This window comes from Trichophyton benhamiae (genome assembly GCF_000151125.1).
Source record: "Trichophyton benhamiae CBS 112371 chromosome Unknown contig01989.5, whole genome shotgun sequence".
Classification (NCBI taxonomy): domain Eukaryota; kingdom Fungi; phylum Ascomycota; class Eurotiomycetes; order Onygenales; family Arthrodermataceae; genus Trichophyton; species Trichophyton benhamiae.
Genome location: NW_003315112.1, coordinates 1,434,047 through 1,447,434, shown reverse-complemented (window position 1 = coordinate 1,447,434; position 13,388 = coordinate 1,434,047). Strand labels below are relative to the sequence as shown.

General features: G+C 48.3%; 2 protein-coding genes across 2 annotated transcripts; both read right to left on the bottom strand.

Annotated features, from left to right (window-relative positions):
- Positions 1–7,326: 7,326 nt before the first annotated feature.
- Positions 7,327–9,383, bottom strand: ARB_05214 (uncharacterized protein; the record flags this gene model as incomplete). The annotated part of the gene is made up of 2 exons (XM_003016874.1): positions 7,327–8,303; positions 8,420–9,383. The coding sequence occupies 2 exons, from the start codon at positions 9,381–9,383 to the stop codon at positions 7,327–7,329; spliced, it is 1,941 nt and encodes a 646-aa protein (XP_003016920.1).
- A 2,402-nt stretch (positions 9,384–11,785) lies between these two features.
- ARB_05213 (uncharacterized protein) lies at positions 11,786–13,217 on the bottom strand (the record flags this gene model as incomplete). The annotated part of the gene is made up of 2 exons (XM_003016873.1): positions 11,786–12,135; positions 12,209–13,217. 2 exons carry the CDS (start codon positions 13,215–13,217, stop codon positions 11,786–11,788), a joined length of 1,359 nt encoding a protein of 452 aa, XP_003016919.1.
- Between the last annotated feature and the right edge of the window lie 171 nt (positions 13,218–13,388).

Here is a 13,388-nt window from a genome sequence, read left to right as displayed (position 1 = left end):
ACGACGCAGCTGGACGCTGGGCCAGTTACACGGGGCGTGTCGGCCGTCGAACGCGCGCTGCAGACGGGCGATCCAGCGGCTAGGAGATGTCTGGCGCACATCACAGGCGCACAGGTCGACTGCCCGCTCCGCACTCGGTTTCTATTTTTTGCCCAGGTTTGCTCCAGCTGGCACCTGGTATTGGCTCTGAGCTGGAGCTGGAACTGCAACTGGAACTGGGGGCCGGTACAGGTCAAATTGACTGCACTTAGTTACTTACTTCCACGGCTGGCTGGCGGGCGTGAATATGGTTGCCACTGTGCTCTCGCGGAATCTCACGGGCAACAGTGCTCCATTCTGCATGGCCGCCTCTTGTTAGTTAGCGCCGGCCATCGCTTCTCCACCCAAGCAAAGCTTGATTCTTAGCAGGTCTCAATGTGAAACTGCGAAGAGGGGAGAGCAGGAGAAGGGAATGTTGGCATACATACTCCATTGCCACGCTGTACGACGGCTTGCTCTTCGTATGCTGCCTGTCAGCGCAACGCCTACGACACCTGTCTAAATCATCCATATTCTACCTGCGGATAATAACTACTGCTAACGATGACGTCCCGGAAATGGGCTTTTGTCTGAAGGGTGACTGAGAAAAAACAGGGACGAATGGCAGAAGGGAGCACTGATGTCGTACCGACATGGCTAGCTCACGGAGAATACTCGCCACACCTTGCGATCGGTCGTTAGGATCTCGTATCCTGACAAGAGCTCACATCCTCTCCACCGCTGCGGAAAACACCTTTTCTTGTGCTCAATAAACCCTGCCGGAAGAGTGGATTTTCCAAGGTTCCCAGCTCGGCGTTTGAGCCACAGCAGGGAGGAAAATCTCTGGGCCTTGGAATGCCTGAGGGGAAAGAGAGGGCGCCCCTATTAGTTCGTTCCTGAAACTTCTTTCTCTCTAGTCGTTAACTCTGGGTAGATCAATGGACCCCCCGGCCCAGCGGTGGTTCTCAGCAGAAACCTTCAACACACCAGACTACCAGAAAAAGACTTTCCCATCTTCCGAAAACTCCTAGGACAGGTACCAAGCAGTGTAGCCCTGTTACTACCTGCACCCCTCTTCGGGCGGAGTTTCCCCGTGCTGGAAAAGCACGTTTCAACTAAGTACACAGCCACCCAACAATGGTCATGAAGATATCTTCGCTCTACTCTAGCTGTCAGAAGTACGCGAGTCGGATGGATAGCTTTTACCAGTGAAGAGACCGGTCTTCTGGCGTAAATATTGATTCAAGTACGGGGTATTCCGAGATAGTCTGTTCAAACCGGGGCCTGCAGGTTGTAGCATTCCGGATGCTTGAGCCAAATACACCCCTGTCTGGCCAGGGTATATCCATACAGTTTATACCTCCCCTTCTGTTGACCCGGTCCATCTTCGTGTGGAGGAGCCTTTGGTGCCTGGCAGAAAAGGTCGCACAGGAGACTTTACCCGCAACGTTTACTTGGCAGGGGTAACGAAGAGTTGCGTTGATTTGGTACCTTGGCTGTCGAACGGTAACTCTCTTTTTGACCCAAGCCGAAAGACATCCTACTTCAGCGTCTCTTTGTATTCTGAAATAATATCTTGTTGGGTCTCAAGGTCGAGAAAGGGCGCGTTTCTCGCTCTTCGAAGTGTGGACTATACTCCAGCACACATCTTCCATAAATATGCAGTATTGCCTGGGTTTCTTGCTTTCCGGAGTCCCCGAGCTCCCCTGGAATAGGTCTCACCAGCAGACCCGCCATTCCTATAGTGCAAAAATAGCCCCTTATACTTGACCGACGACCGATTTATTACTTATTACATTTCTCTTATACCCGCATATAAATAGACGGTCTGTCATACCTATTCCATCGAATGAATGGATGGATTTCATAATGCCCTGCTTCTTCCAAACGCTACTGCATCTGCTGTAAATTATTATGGTCCAGCCCCATGGACTCCCGGTGTAACTACTTAAAAACGTAGATGCATTCACACATGTGATCCACAGCCAGGTCATGCATAACGAGTGCACGCTCCGTACACAACGGCTGGCAGACTTAACCCCTAGTGTAGTAGAAGGTCCAGGGATTGCAGTCAATGTCGCAGCGGCGTCTTCCAATCGGCCTTTAAAAGGGGTTCGGCTTTCCGCTGTTCAACTTCGCCATTTCTTCTGCCATGTACTTAGCTACCCCCCATAACAAGCAGGTAGGAAAAAAAATTCTTTTCTCACCAAACAGAAAATTCTCCGAAGAGTTGAAACAGGTAGCATCAGTTAAATAAAGGGGCTTCAGAGTGGACATTCTTGCAAGACACCCTCCCTCGCAGTCTTGGAACTGTTCGGCTTTCGGCACCTTCCAACATAACAGCTTCCTTGATGTCATGGTCTCCTCTAGCGAATGGTGAAGCTACCAATCAGGCCAGACCGCTATGGAGTCCCGGCTGTTCAGGGTGAGACGAGGCAACGCGAGGTCTTACGGAGTCCTCGAGACACGTAATAATGTGCTTTTGCGAGCACTTAGTATCGTTGTTATTCCTGGAGACCCCAACCCTTCGAAAGAACAGGAGTAATTATATGATTGGGGTCATGGAGAGGAGCGAGAAGAGAGGAACTTGACAGCTCTCTTAAGAGGCCGCCGTAGTTAACTAATACGACATGTACATATTCTGTCAATCCACGCAAACTCAAAGGTCATTACATATGGGTCCATCAGCTTCGGTAGCCGGTTTGGCCAGTCAGTCTACCAGCCGGATGCATGTGCGGCGAGAGTATATTCCTGGTAGCCAGGGTACCATCCAGCCTCTTCCCAGTCAATCGGAGTAACCTCATATTTCCAGTCTTTCCTGCTTGGGTTATGAACTTCCTTCTCCTTGACAATGATATTCTTGCATTGTAGATCTGCTTATGTGAATGCAGACTTGTCTCATGAATGCAGCTCTCTCTTTCGGCCTGCGAGCGGTGTAACTGAGAATCATTGCCTCATTCAAGTCCTCTTCGATCTCGACCAGTCCGTTGATCGCCGGAATTGGCTCCACGCTGCCGAACATCATGGTCCCAGAAAGGCTAACGTCCGAGAAAGCTGTAGTATCTTGGATATGGTAAGAGCGTAGTTCTATGAAGTAGTTAGTCCATGGGCGTTGCCACGATGTCCTCTTTTTCGTCGATGATGAGGGTGTCCCAGCATGCCTCTAGTGTTTGACCGTCGATTAATTCCATGCCCATATAATTCATTTCAACTCTAGAGTCAAAGTCCTCAATTTCAGCGTCATGCATGGTGTACAGAGCATAGCTTAGGAACCTGGATATTGGTGACTGCCCTCAGGAAGATGGTATTCTGGCCCCCTGGAAAAGGAGACTGCACAGCCAGGCCATATTTAACCGCATGTTTATCATCTATTTGGACTATTTTTGTATCTGCGCGCTGTGAAAGAAGGGGTGCATTATAGATCTGACCTTGGGTAGGAAGAGGGCCAGGGAGATCTGGGGCCGTATATGGAATATCAACAAGAGTCTCCACCAATATAGGCCGATCAGATATCTCGCATTCTGAACTAGCTCTAGATTGGCTATTAGATATCGCGGTATTAAAGACAGTTATTGTGTCTGATAGTCATCGAGTGACAATCCTCCACGCGATGTCCGTTGAAAGAGCCGCATTGCAAGGCTGAGCTTTGACGAACTCTGACCAACTTGATTGATATCAACAGCCACGCCATGAAAGACCGCGTGGTTCATTCAAGTGCCAGCTTTCCATTGTTACTTGATACGAAAGATATCCTGACAGATACTACATTTCACCGCTACCTGGGCAAGCAAATATCGTAGTTAGCCATCTAGCAACTTATTATTTAAGTGATATGTTGGGTTGGTTATATTCCCAAGCAAGTGGCCGCCAGATCATTTCCCACTCAATACATTTACTGAGTTGTATACGCCTCAAACAAAATATCACGATCTTTTTACTTCTATTCAGTCAAGCTATATACAATTGACACGTTGGCTAGAGTATACTACGGGCGTAAGAAGGTTACTAACCTTCTATATTTAACATACAGAGGCGGCAGCTAACTGCATGAACAGTGTATCTCCGTGTCCAAATCAGCATTCTTCTGTGGCTCTATTGAAGACCATAGAAAATCAATGAAATTTTGAGGTCCATACATGCATCAGTCAATTGGACATCTATATTCTTCCTGAAAAAAAAAGGCCACTATTCTTGTTTGACCAGCTATTTCCCAGCATCGATGGCGTAGAAGGACATACCCCTGATCAACAGGAAGACTCGGAAGACATAGAGAGAACTTGGGATTACCTCATTCCATCTTCGAGAAATCAACGTTTCCCAGGCCCCTGGTTGTATAGGAAGGGTTCAAAGTAGCATCCACCACGATATTTAAATTGATCAAACCCGCCTCTTCTGAATATGATAACTAGCAATAACCTAACCATCGCTGTCTCCAATGAAGCCGCCAAACTATGTATACAGACCACCTATATACAAGCATAGCCGGGGGCAGCCGTATCAAAGAGATATCCTTGTCCAATAACTATCTAGTAAAACTGTATGCTGCAGTTTTGCTACGCCATTTTCAGATGATTGCAGGAACTAGCGGGAATATCGACTCACTCAGGGATAACACTCGCCAGGGCGAGGACAACTTCCTGTCCATACTTTTACGTCGGCTACGTACAATCCACTAGCAAACGCAAGGCCTTGTGTACTCCCCAGGTTTTCTACCCAGGCCGCAAATCGGTACAGGATATCTCGTATATAAAACTCTATATTCTTCACCTTCTCGCCCCTCACCTGGCTAACAACGATAGATCAAGTCCCATGAAGCCACCCTACAGGGTATAACCGAGTTGCTTACGACTCATGCAACCACCACGTCCGCTTTTTTGAAATCAATCCAGCCACTTGCCGAGCCTAAAAAAGACATGTCTACGGAACTCTCTCAACGAGCTTTCATTCGAGACCAGGGAGAAGGAGAAAAAGCCAGATGAGATTGTTTCGTCCCAGGGTAAAAAGAGCTCCCTGGAATACTGGGTTACTTGGCTTCAAGGACGTGTGCGCTTCTACACCTTCTTCCGAAAAGGCAGTATGATGGTACGGTAAAGATTGACTCCAACGAGCCCCGATATGCTTGTCAGGACTGGGTAGATGATGCCGTCAAGGCCGTTGGGGCGAGGGGATATCTGATTCCCCTTTCTTGCCAGCGGTTTAATTGCTAGGGATTGTATGGAGTAGTTGCGCAGAACTACCTTCTTAGCCCACAATCCACAATATCAAGAATTCCTAAGATACCATACCAAGCGTTTCTCCCGACCTTGTGGCCTCCCTCGCCGGAGTTTTGAACCGTGATCAGTACAAGGGCAGGGCTGTCTTCGTTCCGCAGAAACAACCGTCCTAGCTTTCCACGGCGATGGAACGATCCACGGATTCCAGACAGTAGCTTGCCCCTGACTAGCCGAGCTAGCCAGCAGCTACACAAACACAAAGTTGCTACTAGATTGCAGGGAGTCGCATGCATACTTCTCCAGATTCAGATCCAATGACAGACTCCCCCTGTTAACTCAAATCGCATCATGGAAGGCTATTCTACATATACGACCTGCATATCTGATCACCTCCTGGTCCAAACGATAGCCCCAAAAGACAAAACATGGACACACGGGCTAATTAGGCGTTCGAGGAGCCGAAGAAACATTGCTCTACTCCGTACGGAGCACTGGCTAACTCGTTAGCTAGTTAACTGGTTGGCTGTCTAGCGAAAGTCAACCCCCTCTCTGCTTGCCCACGGAGTACTCCATATGCGGCGATGGCTTCACACCGGGGAGGTGAAGGGGGGTCAAACAAGCCGTGCCCTCTCATGACGAAGTATCTTGTCTGAACTCGCGCTTCGGTCAAAAGGGCCGGGGGTGTGTTTTCGATCACGATATGTTCTGATCAAGAGCACATGTGCCGGCTGGGCATAAGCTTGGATAGCGAGGACGTTGGCGAGACCAAGAGGCCAAGTCAGGCTGTTCTGCTCTTCCTGTTTCTTTTCCTGCTATATCCGAGTTCTGACCGTCTGTGGGTTGTTACGGGAAGATGCTTAGCTAGCAGGACATGGGAAGGACAAAAGGAGATGCGGAACGAGATCGTGATATGGGGGTTCTCGAAACCAGGGACACCTTCTACGAACTATGGACAGAATGACAGGGAAGTTGGCAGGATCCTCTGGCTCAGCAATCAAAGCTCGCGCATGTTAAGCACTATGACATGATATCAGCCGCGCGGAGCCGGAATAATGGGAACAAGAAATGAGGCAAGCAAGGCAAACTACGGAAAGCCACGAGCCTGGATAAGAGATGCGTGGCTATTGGAATAATTATACGACAACAAATGAGATGAAGTCCTCAAACAGGATCAAGCAACTGAAGGTCAAAGAAGAGAAGCGAGACGAACGGTAAGCAAGAATTTTGACGTCATATAACTTTTGTCATGATCAAAAACAGTAAATCAAGTTACAATATACTTCTTTTTGGGAGGCCAGAATGGCATATGGTTTCCTTCCAGTCGGCTCCTTCGTAACGCATATCCGATTGCCCTTTTTCATTTCATTTTTTATTTTTTATTTTTATTTTCATTTTTTTTTTTCTTCATTCATTGTTTTCTTTCCTATATTGTTCAATTAGTCGGCGACACTCAAGGCGCTCGACGCATAGACGCTTATCACAAAACACTAGGCAGGCAATACTCGTCAATGGAGTATACGTACGTAACACAATAGCACATGCGAGTATGAACAATCGAGACATAATCATATAGTTCGAAGGCAACAGAAAGGGAAAACAGAGGGTGGCAATATCGTTATTGTGTTCGTTTATACCTTTGATATGTGCTTTAGTTCATCCACAGTATTCAGACAGGTATATCGATCACGATGCGAACAGTAAACAAGGGACGGGGAGCTTATTTATTTTTTTTGGGAGAAGATCGTCAATGATCGTGTAATGTGATATAATATGACTGAAAAGAATTGAAGCAGAGGTTGGAGGGAGCCAATTAAAAAATATAGTTATTCAACTGAACATCGAAAACATCAATTCTGACACTGACAGCACATCGGATAGATAGATGAGTAAGACACGTATTGTGCGGCCCTACTGTGGCGCCTGTGTGTGTGTGTGTGTGTGTGTGTGTGTGTGTGTGCGTGTGCCTGCGCCTGCGCTTGTGTAGCTAGTAATATAGCGGGCAAGAGGGGAGAGTTTGGTGATCCATTGCCGTGTTTATCGGTTTTTCTTGTAGACCAACTTCGATTGTGTCATTCCGGATACATATGATATACTTTCAGTAAGCAACAGTGTTTCTTCTGCTGCGGTGTGAGTCTACCAGCTTTCTCCGGACAGCCTCGCTGCCAAGGTATGTGCTTGCCTGTCTCTTTCTGGTGGGCGTGCGAGGATTCGAGCGTTTGAAGGCGCTTGCAGGCTGAGATGGAGAGTTTGCAGGTAAAAACTCCCTGTGATGGGGGAGACGGATCAGTGCCTGGTATCTATTATGATTGCGGCGGAAGGCAGTGACAATGCCGCGATCAAGGTGGTTGAGAAGTCGTTCAGCACTGCTGGCCTGTGTAGGGGTCTCGTCGTTGTCTGTTGCAGTACCAGAAGGGCGTCTAGGTGTTGGTGTTTGACAGCCAATAGTAGATGTAGCAGCTGGGGAAGTTGGTTCATCCGAGTCATCCCTTTCATCGTCAGACGAATCGTCGCTGAAGTTGATGAAGTCATCGACGTTAAGCATGGCTTCGCTGTCATCTTCGTCTTCATCGAAACTAGCATCCATCAAGTAGCCGTTGGTAGGATAGAATGCCTCCGGAGGGCCCGTGACCTGGCCTACCGAGTCATTTCCCAGTGCACTCATCATAAGGTTGGCATTGGAGCTTAACATAGGGCTCATGTCGGTGTGACGAGGAGATACCAGTGCATCGGTATCACTGTCGTCGACATTGTGCATCGTACTAGTACGAGGCGAGTTGTTGGCGGTGTTAACCAGGCTACCGGCAGCTGATTCGAGCCACTCATGGCGGGAAGATGCATATGGAGGTATAAGAATTAGCTGTCTGCCGTTGGGAGCAACGACAGCAACTGGTTTGTGTGGATCAGCAATGAAGGTTCCTCTCAGAGGTCCTCGCTGAGGAACACAAGAGTCAGCCTTGTTTTCCTCGTCCCCGGAGAGTGAGGCACTCGACTCTCTGCGGAGAAGGGACCTTGGATGAGTGATGGTAGCGAGGGGAAGGTAATCCTCCTCATCAGTGGTTTCACCATCATCAGCTGCAGAGAGGAACAGGCGATAGTCAGTATATGAGAAAAAAGAAATATTTTAGAAAAAGAAACGACAAAAAAGAACAAGCTGATCTGCTTCGTGGAAGAAGCAACAAGGAACCTACATTCATAACCACTCGAGCTTCCCATCGAGTTATCGGACTCCTCCACATGATAGATGTTATCAGGCAAGTCACAGAAGTCACTGTTGACAAACAGATCAAGGGAACTTTGTGATCGCCCAGGAGTGGAATCCGTCTCGATCATGCGTCGTAGATCAGGGTCAAGTTGATCCTGATGTAGAAAGTCGGGAAATAGCTCATCTTCATCACTAGATTTATCTGAGTCGGACGAGTCATCCGTCTCAAAGTGAACTCGTCGTTGAACAGGTGTCTCAGCCGCCTCGCTGGTCATTCCTGCATCAACGGCGTCACTGTGTCCTCCGGACTGTAGGAGAAGATGCTCATCATCGAAGAAAGAGCCAGCAGAGTAGAAAGGACGGTGCTCAAGGTCATCCAACCCCGTCCATTCGTCCCCTCCGCTGACACTACCGGCCAGCCTGCTTAACGTAGACCTTTCATTTTCAGATTCCAGAATGATCTCCTCTTCGATTTTCTCCAGCATCAACTCTTCGTCTTCGCCATCACTGACTTCATCAACACCCTGATAATCATCAGAGTCGTCGGAATCGTCGATATCACCGGGGCTAACAGAGCTAACAGAGCTAACCGAGATTGCATCTTCATTAATATCGTCGTCGGCAGCAGCATCCTGCTCACCCTTCAGCTTCCTGTCCTGCAACAAAGAAATCCCACCAGTACGCCCCGTCTTATGGCCAAGTCGTTTCTTGCCACCATAAGACGGGGCAAACGCTGCTGGGGTGGAATCTTCATCATCATCTTCACTCGAGTCCCCGCCATCTTCGTCGTCATCGTCTTCGTTACCAGAATTCATATCTTCACTGGATGAATCACCACTTGAGATAGAAGGCGGCGCTCTGCGTTTGTTGTTTTTCTTCAGCCTAAGTTTGAGCTGCGACGAACGGGATTTTCCGCTAATGGTTTGGCGGCGCTGTTTTGAACGAGACATGGACGACGATGGCCGAGATGTCTTTACTCCGGAACGACCCATTGTCGATCTTTTGTCCTTGATCACCCTCCTTTACTTTTGCGTTATCAATGTTGAAGGGAGGGAAAAATTTTCCTTTTTTGCTCTCAAGATTTTTTTAAGGTTTGTTGTAGGTGGGAATTTGATCTTGTCGAACGAGCCTCGATACACCTGTTTAAACAGCCAAAAGGAGATAGGAATATATAGTATTGGGGTACTATATTCGGCCGTGTAGAGTAGGGGAGGTGACAATGGCTCGGAGGGGAGGTATAGTATAATGGTAGAATGTGGTGGTGGAGGGGTTTTTTTTCTTAGAGAAGGCGAAAAACGGTCGAGGAAAAAAAAAAAAAAGCTGCGTCTACAACGATAATAATAAATTGCAATCAAGAGGGGGCAATTCCGACGCACGAAGCAGAGGTCGTCGAAAGAGTTATCTTCAAATATCGTCGAGGTCGATTTGGTAGAATCTTTCTTCTTTCTTTTCTTGTTGTTTGAACTCGATGGACTAATCTCGGGCTGGGGGGTCCCTTAGAGGGTACGATGCCCCCCCAGCAGGGAGAATTTAGAGCCCAGCGACCGCCATGCTGGCAAGAAGAGAAAAAGGGCAATCGACGATATTTGGTACGGGTGGTGGTCTCTGTGTCTGGTGATGGGGTGCTTGTCTGCGAGGAACGACGCTGCTCTGGCTTGTCGTGAAGTTGGTGAAGTCGAAAGGTGAAAAGAAGAAGAAAGTCGATGATGAAGAAAAAAGAAAGGCAAAACGCAGGGACCACCCTCTCAATTCCGCTTTTGGCAAAGATCGGCATGACGAGGCGGTCGGCGACGGAGAAACGTAATCCCGGAGCATTTTCTGCCGCTCGGAGAGTCTTGGCGTGGGTTTCCACTTTCGGAACGCGGTGATTGGTCAGCCGCTCCTCACCGTCTTTTACTGCCAGAAAACTTATTTGCACGTGATCCGTGTTTTGCCCCGTCGTTGGCTTTTTTTTTTGATATTCAGCTCGACGTCATGCATCGAACGAGACGGAGCGCTAGTTAACTAGTTAATTACATTGTTACGGGCGATGGATTGACGGTTTACATAGTTACTACAGAGTCGTCTCCTCTCTGATGGTCCCCCTTAACTACGGAGTACGGGGTACTTCCTCCTGATTTAGAAGACCGGTCAGCGAGATGGCATTTCATCTTGCAGGAGACTGACCAGGGGCCCTGCATCCTCAAGCATCAGATCCTGTCTGGGGAAGCTGGCGCGAGACATGTTACTCGTTCCGCCTGGTACCAGGGTCTTTTTACACGCATCAGTCGCTAGTCCAGATTAATACATACGGGACCAGGCCAGGTTCGCCCACTCTGCACTCCGAACAGCATACATCACATTCCGTGCAGCCTTCCCCCCAGCTTCACGAGCCGGATGAGTCGATGACAGTTTTCGTTTGCAGGGAAGAAAAAAGGAAAGGAGCAAGAAAGAGGAGACTTTGTTTTCCGTCTTCCATGCATGACTCCAACCAGCGACGAAGGCTACCAAATCCACTGTGATTAAGTCCCACTGTACTCACTCCGTATGACTGTATAAATACGGAGATGGAGTTGGAGATGGGGCCCTTTTTCTGCCTTTTCCGCCTTTTTCTTCCACTTCCACTCTTTCTAACCGCCCGTATTCTCACTCCCTGGTCTGAAAGTGGGATTGCAATTCCATCTGCTCCATGCATATGATAACGTATGTTGCGGGAGACAAAGGGTATGTAACATGGGGCAAGGATTGTGACTGCAATATGACGATAATGATGTGCATAATGTACTGGATCTTGCTGTTGAGATGTGAGATAAACAGCGCTAGCTAGCCATACATCGACAGCGCAGCGATTGCTCGTTTCTATCACCACGCAAATAGACGGAGTCATGATTACGTGGGTAAGTCATATAGACGTCATAAACCGGCACTCAGTATTCGTTTTAACAACAGTGAATCGACTATCTCCATTATTATTAACTAAGAAATTGACAAAACCCTGGACTGGAACCGAAAGGAGCTAAACGAGAAAACCGCACACACCCGATCTTATCTCTATCATGTCTCGTCTCAGAATCAGCGTATGCACGTACAGGCCTGCTGCAGGTAGCCGAGATTATTCCGCACATGCAGAAAATATAGAATGCTGTGCGCTATACATAATTCCAGCTTGCCTCGCTTGCTAGGGAAGACGTTTCAACCTTTCCTCTCCTGACGTGTTCAACCGATGCGTTAAAAATAGTATTTACCTTGCTAACCCTTTCCATATCGCAAATATACTTATTACCTCTAAACTGATCCCCTGATGTGGTATTTCCACCTTCCACACTGTCAATGCCATTCCTTGCTCTGCATGGTTCAATTGGCTCCCGGAAGGCTATACCTTCACATTATCCTCTTCCTTCGTTTGACGTGGTTCCTTGTCTGTTGCAGCTACTTCTGAGGTGGCAGTGGTCGGGGCTTCGATCTGCGTCGTTGCAGCCTGCACTTGACCCTCCACCTGCCTTGTGAGTTGGGCATCACTTTCGGTGTTTGCTACCGTCCCTGTGGCTGCTGCTGGTGCTCCCACGGCCGCAGGCGTCATCGACGGCGATGCCTCGTCTGTGACATCGATCACCCTAGCTTCTTCACCGTCTGCTTTCTCACCTTCTCCGGCCATGCTAGCTTCCCTCGCAAGCCGCTCCTCACGGCCGCGCTTGTGGCAGTACCATAGAACCATAAGTAGAACTAGTTTTATTATTAGCATGGTTAGTTCAGTAAAGCAGTAAAGCAGCGTAGGTTCACCGAGGTTGACACATACTGAACAGCCCCAGAGACCAAAGAACATTCATTCCAATCAAAGCAGGGAACCTAGCACGTAAAAATGCAATGATAGACCGGAGCAATCCCGCGAGGGCTGCAGGCTTGCCGGCCAGCTCCTTCAGGTTGGGTACTTCAATGCCTATCTTCTTTGCCGTGCTGGTCGCCTTGTCTACATGCTGCATGTTGATACCACTCTTGCTCGCTCTAGCCGATGCTGCTGCAAGAATCTCTGGCGCAAACTTCTCCGTCATCTTGTTGGGCAACTTTTCGACAAGCTTCTGAAGAAAACTGGGTAGCTTGGTATAACTCTTCTGTAGCTCCTGGTCGCCATTCGTGAGTAGGGACTCAAGGTCACGATACGCCGTTGGTACTCCGTTGACCAGGTCTTTGAACACTTGTTTGAACTGTTCAAGAAGCGCCTGTGTATCGCTACTAATCGAAAAGACGCGGTTGTTGACAGCTGCCAGGTTCAATTGCTCTAGGACTTTGGATAGATCTTGATCCTCCTTTCTCTCCTCATTTTTTCCTTTACCGGCCGCTTCGCCGCTTGACTGGGTATCATCAGCCACTTTAGCCTTCCCCTTGTCTACTTTCTCGGTTTCTCCCATCCACTTTCTATCTTTAAGTATCCCCCACAGGCTCTTGCGTGACTTGTGTCCTTTCTCCATCTTCTTTTGATCAGTGGAGGCAGACGATGCAGTGGCGGCGGTAGGCTCAGTATCAGGAGTGTCGAGCTTCTCCTGCGAGCCTCTATCCTCAGCCAAACGTCTCAAGTCATCGTCCAACGGCTCATCAACAAGTGCCCTGCCTTGTTCATCTTTGGATCCTCCAGGCTGTTTGTCACCGCTATCACTTCCTGATATAGACGATGAGGTTGCAACATGGTGTAGGAATGCCTCGTCCTCATCCGTCAATACAGGACCATGTGTTTCTGTTGCTGGCGTTGATGTCGACTCTGTTTTCGCCACTGGTTTCCTCCTAATCGATTTCATGTATTGCATTGCCATGGTGTCCTGCGGGTAATATGAATAGCAGGGCAAGAAGGTGATAGTAACAGAATTGGATATGGATATGGGTATGGGTATCTAGTGAATTTATTGTTGAATCTAACCAAAACACAGAGGTGAATAGAGTCGATTGCGCGGTGATGATCAGGACATGTCCTTCGTCAATAAAAA